Source organism: Podarcis bocagei (genome assembly GCF_964188305.1).
Source record: "Podarcis bocagei genome assembly, chromosome: 5".
Classification (NCBI taxonomy): Eukaryota; Metazoa; Chordata; class Lepidosauria; order Squamata; family Lacertidae; genus Podarcis; species Podarcis bocagei.
Genome location: NC_138129.1, coordinates 72,280,319 through 72,293,822, shown reverse-complemented (window position 1 = coordinate 72,293,822; position 13,504 = coordinate 72,280,319). Strand labels below are relative to the sequence as shown.

General features: G+C 40.4%; 1 protein-coding gene across 3 annotated transcripts in view; it reads right to left on the bottom strand.

Annotated features, from left to right (window-relative positions):
• The window catches only part of SPATA1 (spermatogenesis associated 1), a 28,845-nt gene that overhangs the window by 8,695 nt on the left and 6,646 nt on the right, over positions 1-13,504 (bottom strand). For 2 of the 3 annotated variants that reach the window (XM_081195768.1, XM_081195767.1), the window contains 9 exons: positions 13,238-13,344; positions 12,034-12,151; positions 7,646-7,699; positions 7,208-7,550; positions 5,979-6,254; positions 4,484-4,628; positions 3,922-3,982; positions 2,720-2,843; positions 385-510 (listed from right to left, as the gene is read on the bottom strand). In XM_081195768.1, coding sequence (XP_081051894.1) covers positions 385-510; positions 2,720-2,843; positions 3,922-3,982; positions 4,484-4,628; positions 5,979-6,254; positions 7,208-7,550; positions 7,646-7,699; positions 12,034-12,151; positions 13,238-13,344 — 1,354 coding nt within the window. The remainder of the gene's footprint in view (positions 1-384; positions 511-2,719; positions 2,844-3,921; positions 3,983-4,483; positions 4,629-5,978; positions 6,255-7,207; positions 7,551-7,645; positions 7,700-12,033; positions 12,152-13,237; positions 13,345-13,504) is intronic. The other variant, XM_081195769.1, reaches the window with a different exon arrangement.

Below are 13,504 nucleotides of genomic sequence, written 5' to 3'. Positions count from 1 at the left end.
GTTATTCTTCCTTCACTTTCTTTATTCCCTGGGCTCTGTAACCTTGACCTGTCAAAACCCACTAAACCACACCCGTGACCAGCCAAAAGCTACCTTGGCTTTTATATACATAAAGCAGCTACGCTTTGTCAGTGTATCTCTTGGGCTCCCCTTTTTCCAAGATACTGCTTTGGTGACTCCCGAGACAATGGAGGCCAACGCAAAAGCTGCCTGTTTACCTAAGTACAACTTTTAAAAAGCAGAAGGTGGGGTGGAGGGGGGAGATTTCGCTTTTCGTTCTTTTTCTGGCCACTGGCCTAAAACAAAACAAAACAAAAAGTAAGGAGGTGGGTGTGGGTGTGTCGCTAACAACCTCACCAGATATCTCAGCCTAATAACACATACCCTGGTATCTCCTGAGTTTGTTCTGTTCCAGTAAGCTCCTCACTTTTTTAACCAGCTCTTCTCTAGCCCTCTCCAGGTGCTTTCGTTCTGCCTTGATGTGTTGCAGCTGTCTGATCAACTCACTACCTGAGGAAAAGAAACCTCAAGATTAGTATACTTGTGCTGGTTAAAAAATGCGGAAAGCCCAGGATAAATAAATCTGACACAGGAGCGCCTCCGAGAAGAACAGAAGCCCGGGCCTACAGAAAGATCTGCAGTATTTTAGGGGTCTTTGGTGTGGCAATTTGGAGCATCAGATCCCTGCCTGCCTCCCAAGATCCAGGCACACAGCCCACACTAACATTCTGCCCGTTTCTGTCCTGTACGAGATGCTAGTTCACAAAACTCCACACCGTATGAAACAAATCTTTCTCTGTGACTTTCCCCTTCACGTACATCAGACATACCATCTGAAGGTGTCACTGCAGCAATTCCTCTTGAGGGGTGGGAAGGGAATTTTAAAACTTGCAAACACATATTGTGTTGCCCAGGCTTTCCCCGATGAATACATTTCCGCCAGGACGGTAATGTTTTAATGCTTGTATTTTTGCATAGAGATTTTGAATATTCAGCATTTTAGAAATGCTTTTAAATAAACAAAACGATGCCTAAACGCCTAGAGATTAATGAGACCAGGCATGTCTACTGGGAACCTGCCACTGCATAGCTCCTGTCAAAAGTAGAAACCGTGCAACATATGAGCAATTACAAAAAGTCTGCACTACTCCAGAGAGGTGTTGTGGCTAGTTGGACTAGGACCAGGGAGACCTGGGTTCAAATCACCTCTCAGCCATGAAGTTTACTGGGTGGCCTTAGGCCAATCATGCTCTCTCAGGGTAACCTACCTACCTCAGAGGGTTGTTGTGAGATTGAAATGAGGAAGGGGAGAACCATGTATTGACATGGTTGAGTTCCTTGAAAAAATAGTGCTCTATATACCATATTTTTCCGTGTATAGCACGCTCCCAGGTACAAGACATCCCCTGTTTTTGGGGACTCCAACTTGAGAAAATGGGGGTGGAGATTGTATCTGTGTATAAGACGACCCACAATTCTGAACATAATTTTTAAATAAAAAACCCTAGTCTTATACATGGAAAAGTACGGTACATAGACTGTATGTGAAATAACAAATATAAGTTCTATGGGGATTGTGCTAATTGTATAACAAAACACTTCGTCTGTGATGTGACACAGACGGCTGGATTAATTTTAATGATGTAAAAAGTGAATTAAGCCAAATTATCCTCCCTCAGGGGCACTCGGTCAAAGGAAAGGCAAGCACTGAGGTTGGGATTAGTGTCTTTGGAACATGCTGGCAATGACAAGTGACTCCTTAGAGGCTCCCCAACAACGGTGTTTGCTTAGACAATGCATGCACTGGGGTCACTTACGTTTAAGCATACTCTGCCTCCTACTTCATAAGAGAGCCAGGAAAAGCCTGCTGCTGTTAACTAATGCCATTTTTAACTACCGAGTTGTTGCACACCCTCAAAAATGAGAGTGCTGAGAGGGGTCCTAGCGCATACTTTGTACTTGATTTCCTTGGAATGAAGGTCCCTAGAGAATTGTCGTTTTTGTGTGTGTGTTATAAGGTTTATCTACACACATGTATAAGCAGAGCATGAGATTCAAGGCTTTTCCTGCTTTTCCCATTAGGTTTCCAGAGGCTTTGATTTCTGTCAAATCATATTCACACCATACGTTTAAAGAACATGGCTTCCCCCCAGAGAATGCTGGGAAACATAGTTTACCCCTCACAGAGCTTCAGTTCCCAGCACTCTAAACTATGAATGTAAGACAGTGATATCAGTCCTGACCTAGCTTTTTCACAATCCGTTTCCATTCTGCTGCAGTTTGGCTTCTGCTAAAACCAACATTTGTTAATCTTACTATCCACTATGACTGAAACTAATTACATAATTAATTCCAGTACATTTCAGTGCAAGAGAAACAGCAAAAACAATACAGAAAACAGTGTAATTATTTATGTGACGTTTATGGACTGAAAAGCAGCAGCGAAAACTGCTCACATTCGCTTGTGAGATTTCCGTGCCTGATCTCAGATGAACCTGTGAATTAGGAGTGACTTCTGCTGTTGTTTCCATTTCCAGCAGAATTCTGTGACATCCCTACCATTAACTATGGTGCCCAGGAAGGTGTGCTTTCAATGTATGGTGTGGATGTGTGGGTCTCTTGCTGTCAATCTTTGTTCCCTTTTGCAGTCAGGCATGATCTCGCTAGGTTACGGGGGAAGACTTTAACACCATAAGATCTCTTAGAACGATTTGCTCACCCTCTGTTGGAAAGATTCCGCTGGGAACTTCAGCTCTGTTTACAGACAGAGCCAGAAGAGGTGGAGTAGGAGGCGAAATATACTGGCTCAGATGTGCAAAGTCATTTAGGTTATTTTCATCAGTCTAGGGACCAAATGAAAAGGCATGTCAGCTTTTGCTGCTTTCCCTACAGTACATGAAATTGGAGAGTCTATTTATATCAGTCTTAAAAGGAAGGCTAACTCAAGTGACCTTTTAGTGGAAAACAATAGTTACCTTCAGGGAACCCTGTCCGCAACCTGTCTGTCTAGGAATCCATATGCCTCTGCCACTGATCTCTGAACATTGCAGAGTATCGAGGGCATATTTCACGGCATGCATCTGGCCCATGTGTTCTGATGGACAAACAAGCTGAACTTCAGCATTGCCCCAGATAGTGGGGTAGGAGAGCTGAAAATAATGCCAATTTATTTCACATCTGCCAATCCATGAGCTGCTTTGGTTTCAGATAGCACATGAGTACACAAGTCTAAAAGCCAGGGCCACAAAGTTTCATGGCCCTCTAGCAGCTATTGTGGCTCGCTTACCAGGAGTAATGTATTTAGTGTTACCTTTACCTGGAAGTGTATACTAACCAAACTAAACCTCCTAGGATTATTTTTAAAAATACAACCCAAAAATGCACTATATTGGGGTAGATTATTTGCAAAATATGTACATTAGCCAAAACAGGATATTTCACCCTCAAATGTTTAAGGATTTTCATGAGGATTTATGTCTCAAAAAATGTGAATTGCTGCAGAAACGTGGAAAACTGAATTTAATATTTTATAAAAATGAAAAACTGAGAGAACCAAAATTTACATAGCCCTCCGTTCTTATTTCCAACTAAATATGTATAGACTTGGTCTACTCCTTGGTACTTTGGTACTGAATATATCTCTGTGTATGTGTACATATACATACATACATACGCAAACATTATAAACCCACATGCATCTCCAATTGCTTGTAGCATATGTGCTACTTCAGATGTATGGCAAAAGCGCTTGTTTCATGAGCATTTGTCCAAGAGTGGGTAAAAGATATTCTGCTTCAACAACAAAATCTTATTGCAATCAACAATCCAAAAGAAAAGAAAAACGAGCTCAAGTTACTGAAACGATTTCAACCAATTTCAACTACCTTATTTATTTATTTTGCTAGGCGTTTGGCAACATACCTGGCTATCTTGCACGCTACCGGTGTCAGCAATAGACTTGGCAATTCCAGGATGCTGTTGGCTAAAGATGAAATTAAAGCACAGTGCAATTACATTAGAAACAATAAATAATTCCAAGGCGCTGTTGGCTAAAGATGAAATCCAAGTGCAGTGTAGTAATTACATTAGAAACAAACCACCTTAATTAAATTTGTTTAAAAGGCTGGTGGGATCTAGCAAATATAGAGTGCTGGGGTGGCAGATTACCAATCTGAAAACGGGGTGCTGAAATTAGGGCGCGGCAGCTTGCTGGTAGCCAACTGGACCGGTAGCAAACATTCCATGGAAGCGCTAACCTCACACACAGGAAATGAGTTGAAGAGAACAGGTTCACAGGTTTAATTATATTTGTCTGAAAACTAATTAAAGTGTTTGCTTTTTTCTCCATTATCCAACATGTTGGGAGCCCTTAATGCAACTTTAATGAAGGGCAGCTAATACTGTCAGCATGACAGCTTGTTTATTTCAAGTGTTTTTAGCCTTTATCACAAAGATATATAAAGAAATTTCTCTGTTTCGTTACCTCCTCATTCTGTGTGAATAGTCCATGTCTCTCTCCTCCAATGATTCTGGGATTCCAGAATCCCCTGTGGTGTGTCTTCCCATTCCAATTCCTGTCAGGTTACCTTCGTTTTCTGTATTTGCATCCAGCGCAATAGGAGCTTCTTCTACATCAGAGGTCGGGGAAAAAAATGTTTAGCTGTTTTTAATGGTGTGTTTTAATGTTGTAACCTGCCCTGGGACGTTAGGGTGTAGGGTGGGTAATAAATAATACCTAATATTAAATAATATTTCTGTTTCTATATACATGTTTTTATTTCTGCCATCCACCGCCAGAAGCAATGGCTTGGCGAAAAAAATGAGTGTGTACAGATTCTGGGCATATCCGCCTGAAGCAAAAATGGAAATTATCAACGCAAAGTCAAGAATGCCAGTTGGCTCACAGGCAGGATACAGAAGGAAGACCCTGAGATGAAAGAAAAATCTAAGGGCGACTGCCAGTGTGTTTTAATAAAAACGTGTCCAGCCCTATCACACAGGAGATTGTAAAATGTAGAAAATGGGAAGCAATCTGGACAAAAGTGCGTATCAGCCGACGGGCACAATACATTTCCCCTTTCATAAACTGCTGTAGTTTGCAATGTCCAACCATTTCAAGTTTCCATTTTTTTCATCTAGGTTAGGATTGGTGTCAATCCTGGCTTCTAATTAGGCCTGACGCAAGCAAGCGGATCTTATCACCTAAAGAACCACCAATGTTTACTACCGAAAAGCTGTCCTCGTGTGGCTTCTGGACCAGTTCCGCAGATCGCTGAGCTTTATTAAATAGTTTAATGCAAATTACTGTAGTTTTCCGTGTATAAGACACCCCCGTGTATAAGACGCCCCTGTTTTTAGGACTCCAAATGGGGGGAGATTGTCAAGAGTTATTAAGGTTTTCTTTGTGGGGGGGAGGTGCCAAATATTGCTCAGCTGCCTCATTGCCACTGCCAATCCCACGCGTCGCCAGAGCCACCAATCGTCTGCCCGCTTGCCGCCAGCAGCCACCAATCACATGCCCAATCACCGCCCACAATCTCCTGCTCGCAGCTGCTACCAATTGCCCATCCCCCCTCTGCACTATCCGTGTATAAGATGACCCCAAATGTTTAACATTATTTTCTAATTAAAAAACCTTGTTTTATACACGGAAAAATACGGTTAAGTGCATTATTTATTAAATGCTTTCATGCAAACCAAAGGGTTGGGATTCAGATTGGCTGTTCCGTAAATGGAAGGCCTCCTTCTGTTGATGGAAAGCTCTCAGATCCCGTGGAGGTTCCCCAAGTAGAGGAAGGTGGGAGGCAATCTTTGCTTATTCCTCTGCCCCTTGGAATCCTGCACGTGCCTCTCATGCTGTTCCAGGTAGCTCCCCGAATCTCCAGAGCAGCTTTTTCAGATAGATTTTTTTTTTAAAAAAATGCTAATACAAAATACAAATAAACTTTAAATGGAGTGCTTAGTGGAGCAATGTATACCTTTTTTCTTCTGTGTGATGTGATTGACTTGAATCTGGTTGCTTCCCTCTTGCCCTCGGTTCTGATTCATACGCAAAGGTGCAACAGAATCTTTGTATTTCTTGACCTTTCTAGGAGTATTTTGCTGCCGTTCTCGAGCTTGGCTGAAAGACTTTCGCTGAGGAATTTTCACCGATGTGGATTTTCTTACAGAGTTTTGTCTCTCAGAAACTTTATCTTGGAATGTATAGGGAGATTTAATGGATTCCTTTAGCTCTCTGTTACAACTAATTTCTCCTGGAGGCGGTTCATAATTATATATTAGGCTATATATACTTATGAGAGTTGTGTTAAGTTGTAGATTTATCACATATTATTATAAATAATCATATTTAACTATAATAGTCATGTTAACGTAAGTAACGTGAACTGCTTTATGCACATTTTGAACTTTTTTTTTGTAAGCCACTTTAAGTTTATTTTATTTCTAAGAAAGCTGGGCATCAATTTTCAAAGAAATATATACCCATTAAATAAAAATTAAGGGTTTTTTTTGGTAACAAGTGATATTGTTGGAACCTTTGTTAAATTAAAAAAGCAAATGTTACACATGCCACAGTCTAGGTAGGACCAAAATAGAAATAAATATCAGGAACTCATATTGCAAACAAGTCGTTCTGATTTGATTTCCTCCCCCCCCCCCCCCCGCCCCAAAACCTTAATTTTGAATGAAACCAGTCCGGACATATGATTAACTGAACAAGGGAATGGCAGATGTGGCAAATGAAGTTTCAGGGAAGAAAAACCTGATGGAATCCAAACTCTAGCAAAACTGTTAACACCCAAAAAGCACAAAACCAGATTAGTAGATGGGAATCCTACTGCTAGCATCATCAGTACAGACAATGAAATAATGGCCAGGTTAAAGATGCTTAATCTCCCTCTCAAATAAGGTATGGTGGGGCAGGGGGAGAGATCGTTTGCCCTCTCCTGACACAACAGGCTCCAAGCCTCGATTGTGGAGAAAGAAATTAAAACTATGCTTTCCTCCTCATGTTGAAAACTCCTCATGGTTTCAAACAAGGTATAACTTGTCTGATCTTAATATGAAGTGCAGCTCTTGCTGGAGGAGAAATAATTGAAAACTATTTTTTTAAAAAAAATCAGAGGAAAAGAAATATTTGTGCTGTCCTTGCAATTTGACCTGAACTTGGTTGTTATAGCAATTAAGCAGCCTTGATATATCTCACCTTCCCTTCTTTGTGAATTATATTTCTCTTTAATCCTTTCGTTCTGTTCTTGCTTAGAGATCTGTGTTGCAAGGAGATCGTGAGCCCTTTCTTTTTCAGTTTCGCCCCATCCTATTAAATTATTTTTATCCTGAGTTGGGCTGAGATGATGTTTCAAGGAACTCTCCAAAATGTTGGGGTTCTGGCCAGCTTCACGATCTGGAGCTGATACGTCAGGTGGTCTATGATATGATGTATATGCACGTATATAGTCTGCATTACTGTGATGTCTTTCTGGAGTTGACGATGAAGATGAATAAATACTTTCTACTCCAGGCAACAAATAAAGTTCTGGATGAAATGCCTGAAATGTACAGCAAGTTAATCTGAAATAAATAATATATTTTTAAATAACATAGCTTTGCTTTTACACGAAAATTGATGTAACAATATACGTACATAGGGAGGAGCAAACGATTTGAGCTTCAGTTCTGTTTCTTGCTTTGCTTTCACCTTGGAAGTTAACAACAGAAACAACGTTATCAAAACAGGATAGTGCCATACCATTCAATTTGTATAGCATCTTACATTCCTGAAAGCCAGAATATAACATTTTTTAAAAGTGCTATACTCAAAACTTTTGTGAATAATGGAAAACACAGAATATCTATCTTGGGAATTCTGCTAGATAGTTATGCCATTTTTTTATTTACAAAGGCTTATAAATTCTTTTTCACTTTGGCAGTTTTATTTTTATTGTTTTATTGCATCTGTCTGTTTTTAGCTAATTTCTAATAATTTTTTTATAAGTGTTAGGCTCAGAGATGCCCTTCTGCAAATGGGTCGTTCCATTTCTGGCAGGGAATGCGATTTAGCAAAAGTGTCTGAACCATCTTTGATCACTGCTCCCTTAGGAGCTCCATTAATCAACCGATAAATCAATTAATTAAATCTCATTAATCACCTAAGGTTCCTTCAGTTGTGTGAACGCCTTAGAAGTAACATAGAAAATGCTGCTATAAATTTGGCTGCCCTTATTATTATTCTGAATTTATATGATCAGAGGTTTATCAAAAGTACTAAATGGTCCATAATGATTCCAGCCTTCAGAAAGTCACATTCATCAGTGTTAATGGGGAGGCACAAAAAGAGTTTTAGAAGCAAGTTTTGGCAGTTTTGAATCTGGATAGAAAAGGGGAAAGAGCGCCAAGAGCACTTGGAGTTTATAGATAAGCTGACTAAAACAGAAGTATATTTGGGGTGCAATTTTTCTTTTGAGAGCTAATAGAGAATTGGTGGTTTTGCTTTAGAAGTCTGTCTTTATTACTTTCTCCTTATAAATAATCAACTGTTATAAAATCTCTCATTCTTGTGCTACCTCTGGACTTCTCACAGGGGAGTTGGAAGTACATAACAATATAAAAAGATGCTTGTTTAAAACCACACCAGATTTTTACCGTGAAGGGTTGCGGTTCATTAAAAGAAAAGCATGTTGCTTAATTTGAATGTCACTTAACTTTAATGGCTACAAAAAATAAGGCTGCTGATTCCCCTAAAATAAAAGCAACATGTCTTTACAGAGTTCAAGTATCTCTTCTCTTATTAGAAAGAAGTATCTCTGGGAAGAGATTAAGGCGCTGTTGGGCAACGGTAGAACTGGGAAATTCAGCAAATGTTTGTTCACATGCGTATAATTACATATAATTGCTCTGACCGCTCAAATATTATAAAACAACGTCAACCTTTCCTATCAAGTAAATCAAAAGGGTGTTTTATACCATTTGTACAAGGGCTTTTTGAAACGTACAAAAAAGTGGGGAAAGACCAAAACAATATACATAGTGATTTCCTAAAGATATAGCATGGGCTCCTTACAAACTATAGTTTGTAAATTGGGAACAGGGCTTGAGAATATGCACTCCCTGCTCCCTTATTCCTCCCCACACCTTCCTAGAATCCCCCGCTGCATCTTCTTGTTGGTCTTAATCATGGTTTGATTATAATGCCTGCAGTGAAACTAACTACCGTAATTCCGATATTGATCTGGATTTGAAACCAAGGGTTGAAGCAGCTTTGGAAATCTTGGTTAAGATGGAACCGGATTAGTGTTAGCCTTGGTTAACATCACAGCAGATGTAACACTACAATATGAAAAGACAGCTGGCAAGTGAAGGAGGGCTTGCACTGAAGGAGTCAGGAGGAAGGGAATGAAGTACATGTTCCTGAGGCTGGCTCCCAGTCAGCAAACCATAGTTTCCAGAAACACAGTGACTCGTATCCAAAGAAAATGGGTCACATTTCCTACAGAAATCAATGGGACAAGTAGGTCATGACTAGCTTATATTCCAGCTATTTCACTTGGACAACGTATGAATCGCTTTCTCTTGATAAAACCCAGTGCCTTCATCACGTTTGTTGGGAATACCAATGACTGTGTGGGTAACTTTTGTAGTTATTTAAATATTATGACACTAAGCTTTTCTTTGTCCTTAGCAGAGCAGTTAAAACTTGATTTGATTCTGTAAATACAACTGAGAGATTTGCAGTAGAGAGAAATATGGTTGGACAAGAGAAGAGCTTGTCAGCTCTTCCCAGGGACTCTGTGACAACCATCTAGAGTAGGCTTTCCAAGCTACGCACTCTGCACACAGGCAGATCGTGCACTTGAAAGAACCATCTCATTTTCTTCATGGTTGCGTCTTTTATTAGTCTTGGCACGGAAAAGAATTGGGGCAGTAAAAAAAAAAGGGAAAGCAAAACAAATTCCAAACCTCTTTGTCAGAAAGGCTTCCAGCAGCTCAAAGGGAAATAAATGATTAAAACTTGCAATTAGACCATTAATTTTCCTCGGAATTACTACTCTCCGCTATGTCAGCTATTAAGATCAAAACATTAAGAGTGCTTTTAAAATTGCCGAGCGTTTTTACATGGGAGGTCTATCTCATTGCATTCGTGGGAATTTACACTGTTAAAGGTGAAATGAAAGTGAAAGCGAGAGGCATTTTTGCAGAGAACAAAGATGGTGGACAACGTAGGTTCAAAGTTTGCTTTGCAGGCCAGTTAACAGCAGGACTCTCTTAAAGAACCTAACACCCGTAAGGTTCCACTCAACTAAGTTACACTCAGGGTGCCGCAATACAACCTATTTAATAAGCATTCATTTGGATTTGATTGCAGATGTCGCCAGCTACTTTATGAGTGTTCGCCCTGATTTCCTCTTGGGGAGATTACGCAGGCGTTGCATCAACCAAGCATTATCTCACACTTTCCAGTGCATTTTCCTATTATTTCCTTATCACAAAAAGAAACAATGTTTTGGGAAAGCAGGTTTGCTTTGCAAGAGCTCCAGATTGGCTCTAACTGCATAACCTGATGTCTAGGGGGCTTAGTTTGGTCAGAATCGAGTACTCACTGTCAGGGTTAACGCTAAATACATTACTTCTAGTAAATGAGCCACCATTGCTGCTAGAAGGCCGTGAAAATTTGTGTCCCAGGCTTTTTGGATTCATCTACCCATGTATTATCTGAAACCAAAGGGGCGCATTGGTAGCCAGATGTTATTTTTTTTAAGCTCTCCTACCCCACTAGATCAAACCTATCCATTCTGAAGGAAATCAGCCCTGAGTGCTCACTGGAAGGACAGATCCTGAAGCTGAGGCTCCAGTACTTTGGGCACCTCATGAGAAGAGAAGACTTCCTGGAAAAGACCCTGATGTTGGGAAAGATGGAGGGCACAAGGAGAAGGGGACAACAGAGGACAAGATGGTTGGACAGTATTCTCGAAGCTACTAACATGAGTCTGACCAAACTGTGGGAGGCAGTGGAAGACAGGAGTGCCTGGCGTGCTCTGGTCCATGGGGTCACGAAGAGTCAGACACGACTAAACGACTAAACAACAACAACAACCACCCCACTATTGTTATATTTAAGGTTGTGGGTTCAAGCCCCATGTTTGGGAAAAGATTTCTGCATTGTTTAGACTAGAATCAGAGGTAGGCAACCTTATCCAAGGATGGGCCGATCGACACTCTGTCCGTTGGAGGATGGGTTGGAGGAGCGCCTGTGCACATGCACACACGCTATTTCCGGCGCTCCTTCAACCCGGAAGTGTGCCAGAAATAGCGTGTGTGCATGTGCATGGGGGCTTCCCCATCCCACACAGATGCACACATGCTATTTCCGGTGCACATCCGGGTCAGAGGGGCGCCCGTGCGCAGGTTCCATCAACCTGGAAGTTGGTCCCCGCACCAGTAAGAGTGGGCAGCGGGGGGGGGGGCGACAGGGATCACCATGGGCCGTTTAGACAAGCCTCGTGGGCTGCTACCGGCCCATGGGCCTTAGGTTGCCAACCCCTGGACTAGATGTTCCTCATGGTCCCATCCAACTCTATGGTTCATATTCTTACAAGCTCCCTGCTTGTGAGTGGCAGTTATGACAGTTACAGAATTTTAGAAATGCAAGCCATGATCAAAATTGCACGTGACAGGAGAGACCCATATAATGTGGACTTCCCCAAATATTCACCTCCTCGTGACTTCAAATTAAACTTGTGGTGTATAGTGTAATGGAAGCCATGCAGGAAGATAAAGCCAAAACTCTTTTTGGCATCTGCAGCCCATGAGCAAAGGAGCCTACTGGACTGTGACCAAAAAATGCCTAATTTTAAAAAAATAATCTCCACCTGCTTAGTTTTATAACTCTTTATTTTGAAACGGTAGCTGCCAGGGAGAAAAAGAATCACATTTTTTCCCTGACTGCCACTACATGAACTTGAAATGTTAATTGGGAACATTTGAAAATAAGCATACAGCTCTTCTCGATAACCCAGAAACACAGAAGAAACTTACCACTGCAAGTTTCTTCCCTATACATTTTAGGAAGATATACTTATCCACAACTGCATCTTCACCCAGGTAGTCTCCGAGCTGCTCTCTTAATGTTCTCAATGTCATATAAGGTGGCACCCTAGAATACCAGATTACATTACTGCAGAGACATGATTGATATATTTGTTTTGGAAGTGGGTGTATAAAGGAAATGTACATTAATTACATGCCACAAAGATCTAATTTTACCTCCGAAAGCTCACACTGATGACTTAATCCTTGAACATTAACTTTTAGAGTCCTCTGGTGCCAAGGTGGGTTTTCTTGTGCACAAACAATGAAACATTTATTTTGTGATAACAAATAAAATCTCCAAGGTGCCAGAAATCTCTTTATTCACATGATTCATCCATGTCAGGCTCTGTTAACATTGCAGCCGAAACTTCTAATTTCATGCGTAAGATCTTAGTTAGCAAGACCGATGTTCTAAGCAGTTTCTCAGATAATTAAGGCAAGAATTTTCTTCATTATAAGATAGCATTGTATTATAATTCATAATGCTAGGAATGAATAACACTAATAGGACATTAATAGTTTCTGTGATCTATAGATAAGTAACTATTAAAATTCCCTATGATCTTGGAAATGTAACTAGGTGGGTACAAGTTTCTGAACTTAGTAAGGCGATTAACCTGAAGATAATAAGACTCTTGCCTAATTTAAAGTTGTCGACATTTTCTACAGTGATTGCCAACATCCTTTCCCACCAATATGTCTGGTATTGAAGGAGTGCACTTTACACAGAAGAACACTAAACACTTCTGCACAATAGACCTGAACAACCATTACTTATTTCCAGTAAAATCTAGGAATTGTAGTCAGCGATGGAAGAGAAATTTGACTCGGTACTCATTTAAAGCCACATCTATCAAATTGGCTCTTTCTGAAACAACGCAAACCAAAACACAACTGTCCTTCAAAATTCATACTTATCTGAATATTGCCATCCAGTTCTTCAATCAGTGTTTACAAAGATGTATATATATGGGGAAAGTGTGCATAAAAATGTAATTAGTGAAAATAGCATTCAGAAATGCATTATATTTGGGGAAGTACTTGCAAAAATGTGTATAAACTGCATGTAAATCCCGCTTATATAATGGATAAATTGCTACTAGAACTGCTACGCTCAAAGGCAGACCCAACATTTACTATTCCAACTCACCTTATAAATCCCGCCGAAAAAAATTTGCTGGCAACATCTACAGGAACTGTATTCAACTTGAAATTCCACACGTCTTCCGGAACGTAAAAAACGTGAAGCTCTAAAAGCTAAATGCATTAAAATAAATGTTTAATTTTTAAAAAATCTTATAAGCAATTAGTATGGACAAACTAAATATGCAAAGGGACAACCCAAACCCCCAATCCACCACTCTGGAGGGGCTTTAGATGGGGTGGAGGTTTGGACTGACATGAGATATCTTTGATT